Source organism: Phoxinus phoxinus (assembly GCF_949152265.1).
Source record: "Phoxinus phoxinus genome assembly, chromosome: 15".
In the NCBI taxonomy this organism is placed as follows: Eukaryota; Metazoa; Chordata; class Actinopteri; order Cypriniformes; family Leuciscidae; genus Phoxinus; species Phoxinus phoxinus.
In genome coordinates, this window is record NC_136890.1 from 4,370,598 (window position 1) to 4,388,630 (window position 18,033).

General features: G+C 38.0%; 1 protein-coding gene across 1 annotated transcript; it reads left to right on the forward strand.

The window, feature by feature from the left end:
- Positions 1-9,942: 9,942 nt before the first annotated feature.
- tbx16 (T-box transcription factor 16) lies at positions 9,943-15,329 on the forward strand. The gene is made up of 9 exons (XM_079638129.1): positions 9,943-10,139; positions 10,302-10,458; positions 10,614-10,716; positions 11,156-11,320; positions 11,403-11,549; positions 11,858-11,928; positions 12,193-12,272; positions 12,410-12,623; positions 14,308-15,329. The coding sequence occupies exons 1-9, from the start codon at positions 10,124-10,126 to the stop codon at positions 14,771-14,773; spliced, it is 1,419 nt and encodes a 472-aa protein (XP_079494255.1). The 5' UTR covers positions 9,943-10,123; the 3' UTR covers positions 14,774-15,329.
- The last annotated feature ends 2,704 nt before the right edge of the window (positions 15,330-18,033 follow it).

An 18,033-nucleotide genomic window follows, 5' to 3' on the forward strand; every position in this document is an offset into this window, starting at 1 on the left:
GCCCAGGGTTTGTTTTCTTACATACGGGACCAAATGTGTGTCAGATCTTTTATTTAGGGGATGTTGGGGGGTAGGTGGTGATTGTTTGCCTCCTGTGTCCGTCTGTTGGCCTGCATCCGACCCAATGCTTATGAGTCATAACTGGACTTTGATCTGAATGAAGGCCGATATAGTTCTGGGAATGATGATGGGTCATTGGCTGGAAGGATGTTGGGCTTTGGTGAACGAGCCAATCATAGGCGGCCTCGGGGTGTGTGTTGCAGTCACTGCTGAAGTGTAATCAATAACTGTTGAATCATGTGATGAGGAATAACACGGTAATACTAAATGCAATATAAAGAAGTAATAACATACATTTTTGATGTTGTTGTTGTTGTTGTTGTTGTTAACAAAATCGAAAAATATTAACAATCGTTTTCTTTTATTCAAATATAAATATTAGATGAAAAAAAGCTTGGCATTCATGTTGCACTGAAATGGCTGAAGTCGAGGGTACTAAAATTACTAAAATTAAAATAAATGAAGGCTATATATAGAAATATTTAAAAGCAAAAGAATAAAATGAGAGAAAAGCATATAACAAATTACTTATAAAAAAAAGTAAAAGCTAATTTTAAATATTAATAAATACTATAAAAGTAAATAATACTGATATAACACTGCAGTGGGTCTTTGAACTTGGTCAGATATTGAGACGTTTGGAACGATAAAATAATATAGCCTATGGAAATGTATTATATTAATGCTCCTGACAGATGATATTTATATTTGTATCATGTATTCCCTATGATTTAAACCTGTGACCTTGGCGTTGTTTTATTAAATGCCGTTTTAAAACATTATGTTCCCACTCATGGGGTAATTTCCAGACCAGAAAAGTCAAATGCATAAATTAATTAAAATGAGACATAATTCAATCCAAACAAGTCCTGAATATCCATTTTCCTAATTGTTTCATTCAAAAAATATTTAACTAGCTAGAAATGAATCTTTGTGTGAGCAATTCATGATTTTAAGGAGATCACTTCAAACTACTCTTGAAAAAAAATGCAGGGTTTTAACCCAAATTTGGGTCAAATATAGACAAACCCAACCGTTGGTTAAAAATGTAATTAGAAAATGTCACCAAATGGCTGGGTTTGTCCATATTTGACCCAAATTTGGGTTAAAACAAGCCTGCATGTTTCATGGCATGGATTTACTGAACGCGTGTGTGTTCATGCTGACCGGTATCATTGTGTCCGTGTCGCGCTGGACTCGTGTGTCTCCGGGACGGCCCGTACCTGAGCTCTTAAAGTGGCCCGTTACAGCATCAAAAGAGAAGATTGCATGGCTAATGCCAGGGGAAGGTGTGAGCTTTCTCGTCGGGTCATGGCGGGGGGGCTCTTTATAGACCCCACAGCCGTCTGATCCCAGCACAGAGACCCTGTGTATTGGCAGCTGTTAAACTATTGAGTGACGATACGTCCACACACACACACACACACACACACACACACACACACACACGGGCAGCAAATGGCAGAGGCGATGGCTAACACCTCCAGTCTGCCATACGGGATGATGGAACCAGGTTTAAAGACATGATCAAAATCTCGTCAGCATTTCTTGTTCTTTCCCATTGAAAACCTCTCTGAGAAAGTAACTGGGTTTTATCGTCACAATAAAAACTCTTCTTCTCTTTCTTTTCTGTCGAGGAAAGAGCAGTGTTGGTCTTGGCCATGACTTTGTCACTTCCTCCGGCTCGTCACTGTCACCCCGTCCCGAAAAGCCCCAGCCAAACTGGTTTGAGATCAGCTGCTGGAGTCCCGGAGCAGAGCCGCGGGTCCCAGCGTGAGTCTCCGCGGGACACTCTTGATCCCTGTGGGGTCTACAGTAGGAAACCTCCTGGGACGTTTAGATACGACACGGACGTTTCCTCTGCAGAGCAGCCATGTGTTGTCAGTTACACATTCATGATGTTTTAACCTGATCAAAGATCACTTTATGACGCATTTGAGGGTTAGGGAGAAGTCAACGAGGTAAAGTTTGACCTCAAGTTTGCACATGGGATTCCCGAAAGCTGGAGTATTCAGTCTCGCGTGGCTTTTAAATGATAAGAAGGAATGACTCCTGACACAAGCTTTGAGAAATGGCATTCCTAGCTCAACGGTTCTTATCATAACTAACCCCATAATGTGTGTGTTTTCATCATAACTAACCCCATAATGTGTGTTTTCATCATAACTAACCCCATAATGTGTGTGTTTTCATCATAACTAACCCCATAATGTGTGTTTTCATCATAACTAACCCCATAATGTGTGTTTTCATCATAACTAACCCCATAATGTGTGTTTTCATCATAACTAACCCCATAATGTGTGTGTTTTCATCATAACTAACCCCATAATGTGTGTGTTTTCATCATAACTAACCCCTAATGTGTGTTTTCATCATAACTAACCCCATAATGTGTGTGTTTTCATCATAACTAACCCCATAATGTGTGTGTTTTCATCATAACTAACCCCATAATGTGTGTGTTTTCATCATAACTAACCCCATAATGTGTGTGTTTTCATCATAACTAACCCCATAATGTGTGTTTTTTCATCATAACTAACCCCATAATGTGTGTGTTTTCATCATAACTAACCCCATAATGTGTGTTTTCATCATAACTAACCCCATAATGTGTGTGTTTTCATCATAACTAACCCCATAATGTGTGTGTTTTCATCATAACTAACCCCATAATGTGTGTGTTTTCATCATAACTAACCCCATAATGTGTGTTTTCATCATAACTAACCCCATAATGTGTGTGTTTTCATCATAACTAACCCCATAATGTGTGTGTTTTCATCATAACTAACCCCATAATGTGTGTGTTTTCATCATAACCCCATAATGTGTGTTTTCATCATAACTAACCCCATAATGTGTGTGTTTTCATCATAACTAACCCCATAATGTGTGTGTTTTCATCATAACTAACCCCATCTAATGTGTGTGTTTTCATCATAACTAACCCCATAATGTGTGTGTTTTCATCATAACTAACCCCATAATGTGTGTGTTTTCATCATAACTAACCCCATAATGTGTGTTTTCATCATAACTAACCCCATAATGTGTGTTTTCATCATAACTAACCCCATAATGTGTGTTTTCATCATAACTAACCCCATAATGTGTTTTCATCATAACTAACCCCATCTAATGTGTGTGTTTTCATCATAACTAACCCCATAATGTGTGTTTTCATCATAACTAACCCCATAATGTGTGTGTTTTCATCATAACTAACTCCATAATGTGTGTGTTTTCATCATAACTAACCCCATAATGTGTGTGTTTTCATCATAACTAACTCCATAATGTGTGTGTTTTCATCATAACTAACTCCATAATGTGTGTGTTTTCATCATAACTAACCCCATAATGTGTGTGTTTTCATCATAACTAACCCCATAATGTGTGTTTTCATCATAACTAACCCCATAATGTGTGTGTTTTCATCATAACTAACCCCATAATGTGTGTGTTTTCATCATAACTAACTCCATAATGTGTGTGTTTTCATCATAACTAACTCCATAATGTGTGTGTTTTCATCATAACTAACCCCTAATGTGTGTGTTTTCATCATAACTAACCCCTAATGTGTGTGTTTTCATCATAACTAACCCCATAATGTGTGTGTTTTCATCATAACTAACCCCATAATGTGTGTGTTTTCATCATAACTAACTCCATAATGTGTGTGTTTTCATCATAACTAACCCCATAATGTGTGTGTTTTCATCATAACTAACCCCATAATGTGTGTTTTCATCATAACTAACCCCATCTAATGTGTGTGTTTTCATCATAACTAACCCCATCTAATGTGTGTGTTTTCATCATAACTAACCCCATCTAATGTGTGTGTTTTCATCATAACTAACCCCTAATGTGTGTGTTTTCAGAGCACCTCTCAGGTGTTAATAAGTCCACGTCCCGCAGGCCTGAGGCTGGTGTCCGATTCGACGACTGACCCGTTCCAGATCACAGCGTAGCACAGGCATTAGCGCTTCACACATGAGCACAGCCGGATCTCCGGAGGAACGTGTGCATCTCGTACACATGAAAACCAGTGAGTTTAAGGAAAAACAAGCATGAAGATCCACTCTAATCCTACAAACGGATTTCATACGAATCAGCCATCCGCCAAAATATAACACAAAAGATTTCATTTTTCTGTTTCTCTACCTTCTTCTACTTTCAGCTAACTCTAGTTTTTTTAGTTTCTCCTGGCCATGTTTAATGCCTGTGACTCATTTATACATCATCTGAAAGCGGAATAGATAAACTATCCATTGATGTGTGGTTTGTTAGGATAGGACAATATTTGGTCGAGATACAACTATTAAAAAATCTGGAATCTGAGGGTCCAAAAAAATCCAAACATTAAAAAAAATCTCCTTTAAAGTTGTGCATTTATGTTCACGATTGTGCGGCATTCACTCACAAAAATACATGTTTTATATATTTACTGTAGAAACTTTACAAAATATCTTCATGGATCATGATCTTCACTTAATATCCTAATGATTTTTAGGATAAAAATCATAAAAGAAGCATAAAAGAAAAATGGATAATTTTGACCCATATAATGTATAGTTGCTATTACTCGTGACTGGTTTTGTGATCCAGGGTCACACATATGAACACCTTCACAGTTCCTCCTACACTTTGTCAGGTTATGATGTTATGATCATCTTCAGTCTGTGGTTGTGAGCCCATGAGTGCTAACAGGGACAAACAATTCAGATGAAGTGAGTTTATATAATGCATTTGGCAGACTCTACATTTTATTACGGTGACCATGACCTTGGCTTTGCCAGCATTATCCTGAGCTAAACTTTGGGGCATTTCCAAGTATCTTTTTCAAATGTACAGATTAAGTTTTCATAGCTTTTGTATAAAAAACACTCTCAAAAAGGTGGAAAGGGGTTCTGTATAGAACTTTAGAGTTCTTGAAAGAACCCTTTATTCCAAAACGTTTGTATATAAGGAGAAATGTCTTCAATAATTGCATAATACTCTTATGTTTAATGGGCTATTTCATTTTTCTAGTGATAAAGTATGTTTGCGAGCTGCTTAATTCATACAATGTAATTACAATTAAAAAATAAATTAGAACTAAATTAATAAATAAATCCATAAAATGATCCCATGATGGAACCCCTAAAAGGTTCTAAAGATGAAGCGCCAGACGGAACCGTTAAGATTCTGTATTCTTCTCTTGCAATAATGTAGAATCAACTCTTTAATCACAAAATCTCAATGTCAATGTTCGGACTGTATTCGTATTACACTGAGAAAAAGTATTTACTTTGAAAGTAAAAATTTATGATTTCTTATCACAACTTTTTATCTTTTGTCAAATCAACTTCGATAACTACTGTGTGAAGAGAACATACTATTTTGAGTTTCTGTTTATTAAACCATTCTTCTTTTTCTTTTATTAAACATTTCTTTTTACAGTGCAGTTTTCTCAAAGAAGTTACTTTTAAATTTCACAAATAATTACAAAGAAACGGCAAGTAACATGTCGAATCACGTGGAGTTTTAAGGTAAAGACTGACCTGTAAAATATATTTGTACAAACATTTATCAGATGTTAAACTGAATCCTCTGTCCTGAAACTTGTCCCTGGATTTGTCAGATGGCCAATGCAACTTGTTTTACATTTAAATATAGCGGTTTATGGATAGTTGAACCATCTTTGAACAGTGAACACATTCATTTCGATCAACGATTATGTTGTGGTGACAGATGAGGCATTTCCTCACAAGAACAAATGACTATTGTTATATCCAAAAATAGTTTCGACTGAAATGGATGTGGCTATTCACATTCAACCTGGAGTGTAATCTTGTGTAAACAACAAAAAAAGGAAAGATTTATGAAAATCTGCCAAAAAATGACTGTACTTCCAAGTGAACGTACGGGTGAAAGTGTGATTTTGACTTGGAAATGAAATTGTACTTGAGTAAAACACAAATTCACAAAAATAATATGCAATTTAATGTATTTATCGACTACTATAGGTATTATAAGAAGTCATTTTCACCCCTGTCCAACCGTAATATCTAATCGAGTGTAAAAACGTCAGCAGAACGACATGTTAATAGTCACGGGTGCTAATATGAGTGTGCTACTGGTGGATTAGCTTTAGGAAACCGATACGCTATCCCTCAGAAACGTGTGTGTAACCTCAGCGGAGTGAGCAGAGCCACGCGTCATGTGTGAATCGTACTGACCAGCTTCAGGTGGAGGAGATCATCACACCTTCATGATGGGACGAGGGCTTCTCCAGGTTTAGGACTCTCGTGGGGTGTGAGGATTTTTTTTACTGGGTATAGAGAAATTTGAGTACAAATCCTTTTAGACTTCCTTATATTCTCAATCAATACATTCACAGCTATTGAACGCTTTTAGCTCGTAAAAAAGCCAACTCTCATTTAACAGCCCATTCAACAGCAAACGGTTTAATCTGCTTTATTATATCCACTAAACATAACAGTTCAGACACACTTTAGGTGCATTTGCTGTTGATCAATTGGGAGAAATGCAGTAAAGATGAGGACAGGACTGCACTTTGTGTTTAGAGTACTGGTAAAGTGTGTTATAACACATTTATTATGCATTAATCACTCATTTATACATGTGTTCATGAACAGAAAGAAACTGAGCCTTGATTTAAACTGCGTCTAATGTCACATAATTCAGCCATACGGTTCTGGTACATGGTTCAGTGAAGGAATGAGATGATAATTTGATATATATCAATGCACTAAATGATTACCATATTCACATTCCATAAAATGTACATGGTTTTCTGCTAATAATATCATACTATGGTCAATTTTACCCTGGCATATGTCCAGGAAACCATTGTAATATCATTGGACTTTTTGGATAAATCTGTTAATTAATTGTAGCTGTTAAAAAAAATTAAACTTTTTAATTTTTCAGGCAAGAAAAAAACATGCAATATAAATTATTATTGACTTGAACGTGTATAAAAAAAACCCAACTCTTCCAATGTCCACATATTCACAGTACGCATCAACAATACAACAATAAGCCGTCAAGTATAGCAATCTTTTTCCTTTTTTTTAAATGTGTGGCAGTATTTGTTCTGAAAAGCTCAGCAAATGTAGGAAATGGTGGTGATTAGGACTCTGTTCTGCTGGACGTCATGTTTAGCATAAGAAAGAGTTGTGCTAACAGCGCTCTATACCGGGTGGAGGAACACAACAAACTGTGGATTGTGTTTTCTGAGGGTTAAATCATCAGAACAACGGGTCCATTTTTATCTTTCAATTCCTTTGTTTTAAAACATCCTAAAGGAATATGTACAGAGTTGCAAATTAAACCTCGTTTGAATAAATCCTGAAGTATCACATTTAGGTCCAGTTTGGATCGGAATCCACTATGAATCATATTTGGTCCTACTTAGAAAAAAAATTGATAACTTTCCGAATGTCTTATTTGGTTTGCCCCAATGTTACGGCAGCAGTGCTTGAGTCACATGATCAGTGTCACACATTTCCCTGGAAATTGTGCTGAATCTTTAATATTTCTAACCTACTGTATATAATTACTTTTCTTATCTAACAACTTTAATTTTAAAAATCATTTTTCAATTGGAAAGAATCCCTCTGGAAAGAGTCTCTTTTGGGACATGTGCCTGTATAATATTTAAGCCATACTTTCTTCTATTTCCCCATCACTTCCTCTATCTATTATTCATATAAAAAAATATAAATTAAGCCCTTTTTTCTATCGACTTAACCAAAGAAACACACAGAAAATAAAACATCTGCTTTGCGATCAAATCTACGTTCCTCCTTTTGTGAGCCGTCAGTCAAGCACTCAGTTCAGTGTATAGTCACAGACGCATGACAATGACTGACGTTCATACAAGTAAACTCTCTCTATTCATGTTGCATGAACACTGCAGATCAGTGGTGCTAACAGGCTGTGAACTCCTAAAGTAGCCTCAATTCTTCCTGGACGGTTCCCTATCTATCGGTCCCTCTCTATGTATCTCTGCCTGTGTCTCTCTGCATGAATAGAAAGCCTGCTGCCTTCAGAGAGCATTTCTTCCTAATGAGATTAACCATCAAGGAACGATCATGTCTAGACACCCTGAATACGCAACCCCCTCACACACTCACACACACACACACGCACGCTCCTTCTCAGGTAAAGCTCACCTGTAGATTTACCCCAGGGTTTGCTTTCTGCCATAACTCTATAATGGCTTTATGTCACGATTATATCTGCACCTTCACTGAGACGATCAGTGACATGATTCAGTCGAAATAACATACAGGTGGAACTCTAAAAATTAGAATATGGTGCAAAAGTCATACACATTAAGTTGTAATTTCAGTAATGCAACTTAAAAGGTGAAACTAATATATTATATAGACTCATTACATGCAAAGTGAGATATTTCAAGCCTTTATTTGTTATAATTTTGATGATTATGGCTTACAGCTTATGAAAACCTTTTCACAATATTCTAATTTTGAATTTGAGGTTTTCATAAGCTATAAGTCATAATCATCAAAATTATAACAAATAAAGGCTTGAAATATCTCACTTTGCATGATGAGTCTATATAATATATTAGTTTCACCCTTTAAGTTGAATTACTTTTGCAAGATATTCTAATTTTTCGAGTTTCATCTGTAGTTTATGTTCCATGATTCATTAGGAACATTGGTTCACTCAAACAGTTTGTTTTTGTAGCATTAAACAATAAAAATACAAAAAAAATTGTAAAAATCTTTTTTTACAAAAGTTCCATATTGGCATCTATGGTTCCATGACCATAATCTTTAATATCCAGATCTTAAAACGTTTTTTTTTTTTTTTTTAAAGAACTGTTCTTTTGGGAATCCAAGATGGTTCTTTCTATGGCATCACTACATAATACTTTAAATACTTTAAAATAAAATCAATCCACTAAAAACAAAGCCTGATATCGCTACCAAAAAGGGTTTTAAAGCATGATGCCGAGGCATAACTTTTGAAGTTCCGCAGTTTTTTTTTAGAGAACCGCTTTACTTTGTATTTTAATTGATATCTTTGTAATACATCTAACACATTTGAATCTCCACAGAACCATATAGCCTCTGCAAGAACTGCATATAATGGTTGTTGATGAGAAGTGTTTCTTGGTGCTTCAAAGAACCATTGAGAAGCTTTACTTTTAAAAATGTGTGTCAATATTTGTCTCCAAACTGCTGTTGACGAAAGACCATAATCCAAACCCAAAGTTTAGGAAGGTTAAGTCGGTTTTGTTTTTTCCTCATGGTTTAAGACGCAGCAGATGTGTTGTGAAAGCATGACCAATTAAAATGACTGAGCTTAGAACATATGAAGAGCAACGAAAGTTCAGAAGAACTCAAGTGACAACAATTGCATTTTAAATTATTTACCACAGTTGTAAAAAACCAGGACCTGGTGTCTGTAGCATCAGTGAGAATTAGTGGATATGTGTGTGAATTAGCAAACACGAGTGCCGAGTGTGTCAGATTGTGTTTGCGTGAGGGGGTCAATGCAGTCAATTAGAAAGTGAAGTCTTTGCTCTTCCTCACATTAGCTGGATTAATGAAGGGAGTTTTGCGCTTGATTTGTCATCCTGTATTCTTTGGGCCTGTACGTATTTGTTTAAAAGTCCTTTAGCAGTTCATAAAGACATGTTTCCTCTGCTTGTCCCCTTCCTGTTGGGACTCTATCAAGGCTCTGCTAACTCTCTTTGATTCTGCACATCAGCCAATAGGATCATGACATTGACTCATCACCGTGTCACTTCAAAGGCAGGGAATGGGGGTTCAAGCCCCGCCCACATCCAGAACCCACTTAAAGGTGTGGGACGCCTCCTCTGCATCTGTGGCAGAAGGAGCAGACAGACACAACACACTGAAGACCTTCATCCTTGGACTTAACAAACATTGGATTTAACTCGAGCCCTTTGAGTTCTTATGGAGAACTTGTGTTTTAACTGAAACGTCTAGGTATTGCTCATTTATCTGCTTTTCTTCTGGAGGACATCTTTTGAGAAGCCTAAATAATGCAGGCTATCAGAGGTGAGTGTTTGTCTTAAGCCCGATTCACACACTCTTACTCTCACTCCATCTTCATTGTTAATTCGTCTTTTTGGACTTGGTTCTGCACGATTGAATTTTCTCTGGGACTTCTTCTGTGGGACGCCATTGACAAAACATCTCAAATATTTCGTCTTTCCTCAGACCTCAAGCACAATTTCAGCCTCCCTCCTCCACCTTCCATGGCTGGAGCCGGCGATTCCTACCACCAAGGCAACATCCGGATGACTATAGAGGATCCGGATCTGTGGAGATCCTTCCATGAGATCGGCACTGAGATGATCATCACCAAACCTGGCAGGTACGTCCAAGTTCCTCAATAAAAACCAAGTTCCTCAATTAAAACTTAATCTGTCGACTCATGGTTTGGATCAACTGACCTCAATGTATGTGTGAGACCTTAACTCTTAGAACAGACATTAAGTTAAACAATACTTTTGTATGCTTATTTTACAGGAGGATGTTTCCACACTGCAAAATCAGCTTGTCTGGATTGGTGCCGTATGCAAAGTACATCTTACTGGTGGACATGGTGCCTGAAGACGGTCTCCGATACAAGGTTAGAACCTCAAACTCATCTAGTAATTCTCTTATAAAGTTCATAGATCACATACAGACTCTCAATGTGGTGATTGCCAATTTTAAGGTCTTATCCATTTGAATGGATTAGACCCGGCTTGTCTAGACTGTTACTCCTATTGAAATGAAGAGCTGTTGAATTGGGAGTCAATCGTGAACGGCTGGAGCGTTGGGGGGACGTTGTCACATGTGTCTCCCCAGAACGTTCCCACCACTGATTGCGCTCCTCAACTTCAAAGAGCCCCAACTCTTCCTGTTTTTACAGAACCCAATGGGGGGTTTTACCTCAACACACACTCTCGTTCACACATACTCTCGCACCCCAGCACCCCCGGCACCTTATGTCATCATGGCCAATGTAGAAGCTGTAGTTGTTATTCCGTGGTCTATGATTCAATGAAATGCTTGTTTTTCCGTAGTGGAACAAGGACAAGTGGGAAGTGGCAGGGAAGGCTGAGCCTCAGCCGCCCTATAGGACGTACCTACACCCGGATTCGCCAGCGCCCGGCAGCCACTGGATGAAGCAGTCCGTGTCTTTCCTCAAACTCAAGCTTACCAACAATGCCCTGGACCAGCATGGACATGTGAGTGTCCCACTCTGAATCTTACATTTGTTCAACAGTGATTTGACTTTGATTCAAACCCATGTCTCTTCTTTTGATTCAGATTATCCTTCACTCCATGCACCGCTACCACCCGCGTTTCCATATCGTCCAGGCTGATGATTTGTACAGTGTACGCTGGAGCGTCTTCCAGACCTTTACCTTCCCCGAGACCACCTTCACTGCGGTCACAGCGTACCAGAACACAAAGGTAAGACTTTTATACACTTAAACATAAAGGTTTAATAATCAGCAGATGAAAACACATTGATTGGCCGCTATTCTGAAAATTGGGGAGAACATGTCCCCCTCTTAAGCATCTACAGTAGTCGACATTTGAAGTGGATCAAAAAAGTTAAACAACAACGGGTATTGTTCAGAATTTATGTATAACTTTCATGAAAGGTTTTGATCCACTTCAATTGTTGACTACTGATACACATTTTGAGGTTGAGGCAATTTTATTTTAATTGGAGTTAATTCGAACTGAGATTGATGGTTTCATTACTTCTCTCACAGATTACAAAGCTGAAAATCGACCACAATCCATTTGCCAAAGGATTCAGAGATGAGGGTACAAATTCTAAAAGGTAATATCATCTTGAAGTTATGTTTAATTTTCATTACAGGTTGCTCTTAAAATAGATTTTTCTATTCCAACAACTTTCTAAAAATGCAGAAAACAATTCATCATAAAATATTAACTCATGAATTATAGCTGATAAGAGACTTGAATAACCATACCAAAACGAATACATAAAGGAAAATACAACAAATTAATATATATTTTTAAATGTTCAGTAAATTGGTTTAAATTGTTAGCCATTTTACTTCATTGAGCTTTCCTTTCATAGACGAGCAAATAGAAGTCTGGCTGATCCTGAGAGAGTTGCAAAGAAAATGTCAAAAGACTCTGAACATGGAAGCCCACGAGGTAATCGTCTTCACCTTTGATTTTACGTCTTTACTGTTCAAATCTGGGTTAACGAGTATGGATAGTTTTAGTACGAATTCTCAAGTAGTTGTTGTATTTGTAATTGATTCAAGTCTCCTTGATGCTTATCTCCTCAGATATCCAACAGTCCTCATGTGAAGGTCTGGATGATGAACACGTGTCCCGTAAGGAGTCGGAGGTGAAGGTCGAGCGGTACTCCCCATGGGGAAGTGCGTGCGACCGGGACAACAGCCACGCTCTCCGCGCAGAGTCCCCGCTGGGCTCGGACCCTCGAGACATGTACAGCTCTGAACAGCTCGTCCCCGGACAGAGCACGTACCAGCCGTACAGGTACCCAACACTCGCCTCAAACAAGACCTTATTTCCCTATGTTCTGCCTTGTCACGTCACCTTCATTTATATAGCGCTTTTAACAATATAGATGGTTTCAAAGCAGCTTTACAGTGATAATAGGAATTTAAAGTATCAGAGATTGTTTTGGCTTTACAGCAGCTCTAGAATAAAGTTATTGTCCAGCTAAAGTTAGTTTTTGATTGATTCACTTCCGTTGCAAAGATCATTAGTTATTAACTTCGGGGGCCGCTAACACGACACCGCTTTAACTGAAAACAGAAAACTGTTAATGTGTTCTGGCCGTTCATCTGCCCGACAACAGTGTTTGGTGGCTCGAGAACGCAAGCTTTAAAAGAGGTTCCAAGGCAAAAGTTTTGAAAAACTTTATCATCTCCGTGTAAACGTAAAAAACGAGAATCTGTGAAACCGCTGACGGCGTGCACATTACGTGTTTAGTCTATAGATATGCGCGTTTGAATATGTATGTGTACAGACTACGCGTAGTCTTTCTTTACAAATTGACATCGCCAAATTACTTGTCTGGCCTGCATAATACAGAATTTTTTGTCGTTTCCATGGATCCATGCGAACTGGAATAATTTTGATAACGTTTTATCTGTACAGAGGTAAAGGGAAGGGATGGAGGCCTTCACAGGGGAGAGACTAGATGACACTTCAGGGCAAGCAATGACGACGAGATGCAAATTACGTTGTGATATTAATTTGACCTGCTACCGCTGATCTTGAATATTTGATAGCAAACAAATTTACTAAACTACCATTCAAACAACAGCGACAAATTAAATATAAAGGAAGACCCCATGCCTCAGTTGGATATAGCTTCACTAAACGACTAAACATGCTTTATTAACACGGACATTTAAAAGGACAGTGTTTTTGCTTCCAGTGATAGGCTAGGACTAGGTGAGGTAACATGTTTATAATGTCTTGATATCTATGTTGTTTTTTTAATAAATATTCAGGTCTAGAAGTGATTAAAAAAGCCATTTTAAAGTATTTAAAAAATCTGACCGCTAAAATTGTGCCTCCACTTTTTTAAAAACCTCTGTACAGATAAAACGTTGTCGAAATAATTCCGGTTCGCATGGACACGCGGAAGCGATAAAAAAACAAATTCTGTATTATCAATTTTTAAGGCCAGACAGGCAGTTTGTTGAGGTCAATTTGTAGAGAAATATTACTCGCCTGCACACGTATATATTCAAATGCGCATACCTATAGACTAAACACATAATATGCACGTAACATTTCACGTTTGTGCGGGGATGATAACTTTTTTTCCCCAAAATTATTCAACGCCTGCACCTCGACGTTCTCGAGCCGCCAAACACTGTTGTCGTGCAAATGCGCAAGTCGGATCGCATGAAGTGTTTTCTGTTATAACGGTGTCGTGTTAGCTAAGTCAATAACTAATGATCTTTGTGACAGAAGTGAATCAATCAAATCTAACTTTATCTGGACAGTAACTTTATTGCAGAGCTGCTGTAAAGCCAAAACAATCTCTGATACTTTAATTTCCTAATATCACTGTAAAGCTGCTTTGAAACACTATATTGTTAAAAGCGCTATATAAATGAAGGTGACTTGACTTAAAAGCCACCAGCTGCCAATGGTTCTGCCTTGTCAATGTCTCAGTGCTAAATGTGTGTCTTTTCCACAGATTTCATGAATATGGCAAGTCCCCCTCGCCGTCCTCCTCCAGTGCGGGCAGTGCGAGTGGATGTGGGAGCACCGGCCGCTCCAGCCTCGAGTCCCGAGTGCCGGATGTTGCCACCGTGCCCGACCACGAATCCTCCAGCAAACCCTCCGCCCCGGAGTTCGGCCTCCCCCCCACCTGCCCCCCACATCCCTCCGCGGGACACCAGGACTACACAGGGGTCCTGAACATGGCCATAGCCCAGACCAAGCCTGGTATACTGGGCCACCATCCTCTCTACACCCCCTACAGCACAGAACAGTCTCTGGGACAGTGGAGCGGGGCAGCGTCCGCTCAATACCCCCCTCCACCACCCCCTCACCATCACCTACCCAGCGAATACAGCACCCAGGCCGTCCATCACGGGTACCACCATGGGAATGTAGGGGACTGGAGCCAATACCCACTGTTCTCTTACTCGTGCTGGTGAACACGGGACGCTTTCTAAAGTCTGCACAATGAGGTCTGGTTCTTCATGCCCTGACCCGCGTCACCCGGTACCTGCGAGTACCAGATAAACTCTAGACCAGTGAGTGAGTGTAATGAGGAAGTGGCACTAAACTGAAATGTTGTTTGTGAGTCAACTTGGATGCGAAAGTTCAAATCGAAAATAAAGAACCTGCTTCAGTTTCATTGAAGAAAAGTCTGTGCTGATCTGAGGGTCTTTGTGTTCTTCCCGTTGTGTGAAAAGACGGCGTGCTTGTCGATTGTGCCAAAGGATGAGCCAATAAATGCATTTCTTAAGACTTTTGATTCATTTTGACTTGAAACCTCAAATGCCTGCGTATTGAGGACCTAGAGAAGGACTTTTTTTTTTTGGCTTTGGTTTTCTTGGCTTTGTTGTTAAGATGTCTATTTATTCTGTGTTTGCTTTTGCTGCTACTTAATATTATTTTTGTTAAAAAGAGAAATGTAGTGTAAAAATGATGTTTGGAAATTACAATATTGTATGTCTGAAATGCAGAATGGTCAGTAAATATCTTCAGTAAAGATGTTGTGGTCGTGGTCTTTTTCAAAGAAAGAAGTAAGCAGCCGATAAGCTCATATATGTTGATATGTTCATCAGGTCATAAAGAAGTTGAGTTCAAGGGGAAGTGAAGTAGACACACATCTGCTGGCAGAGTTAATGAGAGCACTTCGAAGGTCTGTGTGAGATCCTAATCGCAATTTGGCATAATCTCAGTAGGTCATTGCTTCATGATTGGAAAGTGCAGATGTATTCAAATATAAGCCAAACCAAGTAGTATCATTAATATAAGAAGCTCCTTTTAACTTTATAGAAACATATTTGCACGCAATCTTGACAAATCACAAAAAACTGACCTATCAGTTCAACAAATATCCACCAGTTATTTAATTTCAATATGTTCTGTAAGAAATAATAAACAAGAATCTCTTTTAGAATTTTTTTGATGGTTCATTTCTATCAAGTTTTTATCTCGCTCTCAGTGTAGCTTTGCATATTTTTGTTTTTCTTTCACTTTCCCCCCCTTTTGTTGGCTCTAATTGGAACCCCACCTATCTCTGTCTGTCTACACACACATTATTTGATGTTGCATCCTTGGGACACTTAAGGTAATACCTTACATAACAAAGCATGTCATAGGCCCCTCTGTGCCCATGAAAGAGTCTTAAAAGGCGTGAAAGTGGGGGGATGTCGGAGCTGTATTCAGCACTCAATGCAGACGGCCGCTGATGGCCGCCGTCACGGATGTCAGGCGCTAATGACCGTCGTAAAGCGGGGAGGAGGGGATCTGTGTGTTTGGATGTCCTGGGTGGGAGAATTAGCCAAGCTCACTTCATTACAGGGCTCTTTAGCAACTTTTAGACAAGCTTAGCAGATATTTGGTACTCGCACTGACTACAGACAAGCATTACCGCGCTTGAATTTAATAAGCTACTTTTGTGGCAACAAACCTTTTTAACTCCATATCTGCTGACAATATTAATTAGAATATGCTTTTGTCTATGTTGTTTTATACTAATGAGAAAGGCACTCACAAGGAACAAGGTAAACACTGGTGCATTTTACTTACATTACGCATACATACAAGGATCTCAACCGGGTCTAAAACTAATTATAAAATGTTGCAAGAAGAGAGAGAGAGAGAAAAGTATTTAAGAAAAAAATTCAGTTCATTTTGAAATATTATGGACAGGAACATTTTTCCTGGTTGGCTCGAAGAAAACATTGACACAGTATTCTGTTTATGGTCGTCAAACACTTTTTTGTTCAAAGTAGTAGTATGCGCACATCCAAAAAAACTTTATGCAGGCGCCCGATCAAATAAAGCACTTTCATTGCAGAGAAAATAAGAAGTTGTTTGCCTGACGAAGACCTTCGGGTCGAAACGTTGCACATTTTTATTCAATTGATTTTTGGAAGCAGCAGTGGCAGTGTGCCGACTTTTGTTTACTCTATAGTTCGTTTTTTTTTGGTCATTGTTCTTTATTAGCTCACATCTTTCATACTTATCTCAAGTTGAATATACAGGTGAAACAGGTGAAAAATTAGAATACGGTGCAAAAGTTTATTTCAGTAATTTAACTTAAAAGGTGAACGAATGTTGGTAACCAAAGTTGTTGGACCCCATTGACCCCATATGGGGAAAAAAATACAATGGAAGTCAATGGGGTCCAACAACTGTTTGCTTACCAACAACTTTCTTCAAAATATCTTCTTTTGTGTTCAACAGAAGAAATAAACTCATACATACTCATACTCATTTCGAAAAACTAAATCGACCTATACGGACACAATTGGAGTCCAAGAACCAGTGGCCCATGATGACCAATGAAGCACTAAATCATGTTTATTTATTCATTATTTTTGCAGAAATTATAGTATAATACTGGAATGCAGAAATGCTACATTTTGAATCTAATTGGCTGCACTGGCTGTTTTGAAATCACATTTCCTCTTATTAAGAAATATTTATAAATATTTAAATATTGAGATGTACAGGTGAAACTCGAAAAATTAAATATGGTGCAGAAGTTCATTTATTTCAGTAATTCAACTTAAAAGGTGAAACTAATATATTATATAGACTCAATACATGCAAAGTGAGATATTTCAAGCCTTTATTTGTTATAAATTTGATGATTATGACTTACAGATTATGAAAACCCCAAATTCAAAATGATAATATTGTGAAAAGTAAGTAAGTAAGTAAGTAAGTAAGCTTTATTTATATAGCACCTTTCACAGGTATAAGGCCACCAAGTGCTTCACAACAAAAACATTTATATCATAAAAATACACAAAATAAAAGCATAAACAGAACATGATCATATCAACCCACAAGCAGAAATACAAAAGGTTTTCATAAGCTATAAGCCATAATCATCACAATTATAACAAATAAAGGCTTGAAATATCTCACTTTGCATGTAATGAGTCTATAGAATATATTAGTTTCACCTTTTAAGTTGAATTACTGAATTACTTTTTCACCATATTCAAATTTATTGAGTTTCACGTGTATAATAACATTTAATGTAGAACATATTAAAACACAAACTTTACAATTTAAACATTCTAGGAGAAAATTCGGTTACACTTTTCGATAGTCCACTTTTGTTAGCAGATATTAAGCAGACAGACTAATAATCCATCCTAATGTGAGTTAGTTGACATAGTTAGTAGAATGTCTCCAATCAAAATAAAGTGTAACTGTGTTTGTGTGT

Coding starts and splice junctions, on each gene's coding strand:
- tbx16 (XM_079638129.1), top strand. Junction 11,929..12,192: donor GAGGGTACAAATTCTAAAAG/GTAATATCATCT, acceptor TTCCTTTCATAG/ACGAGCAAATAGAAGTCTGG. Junction 12,273..12,409: donor TGAACATGGAAGCCCACGAG/GTAATCGTCTTC, acceptor TTATCTCCTCAG/ATATCCAACAGTCCTCATGT.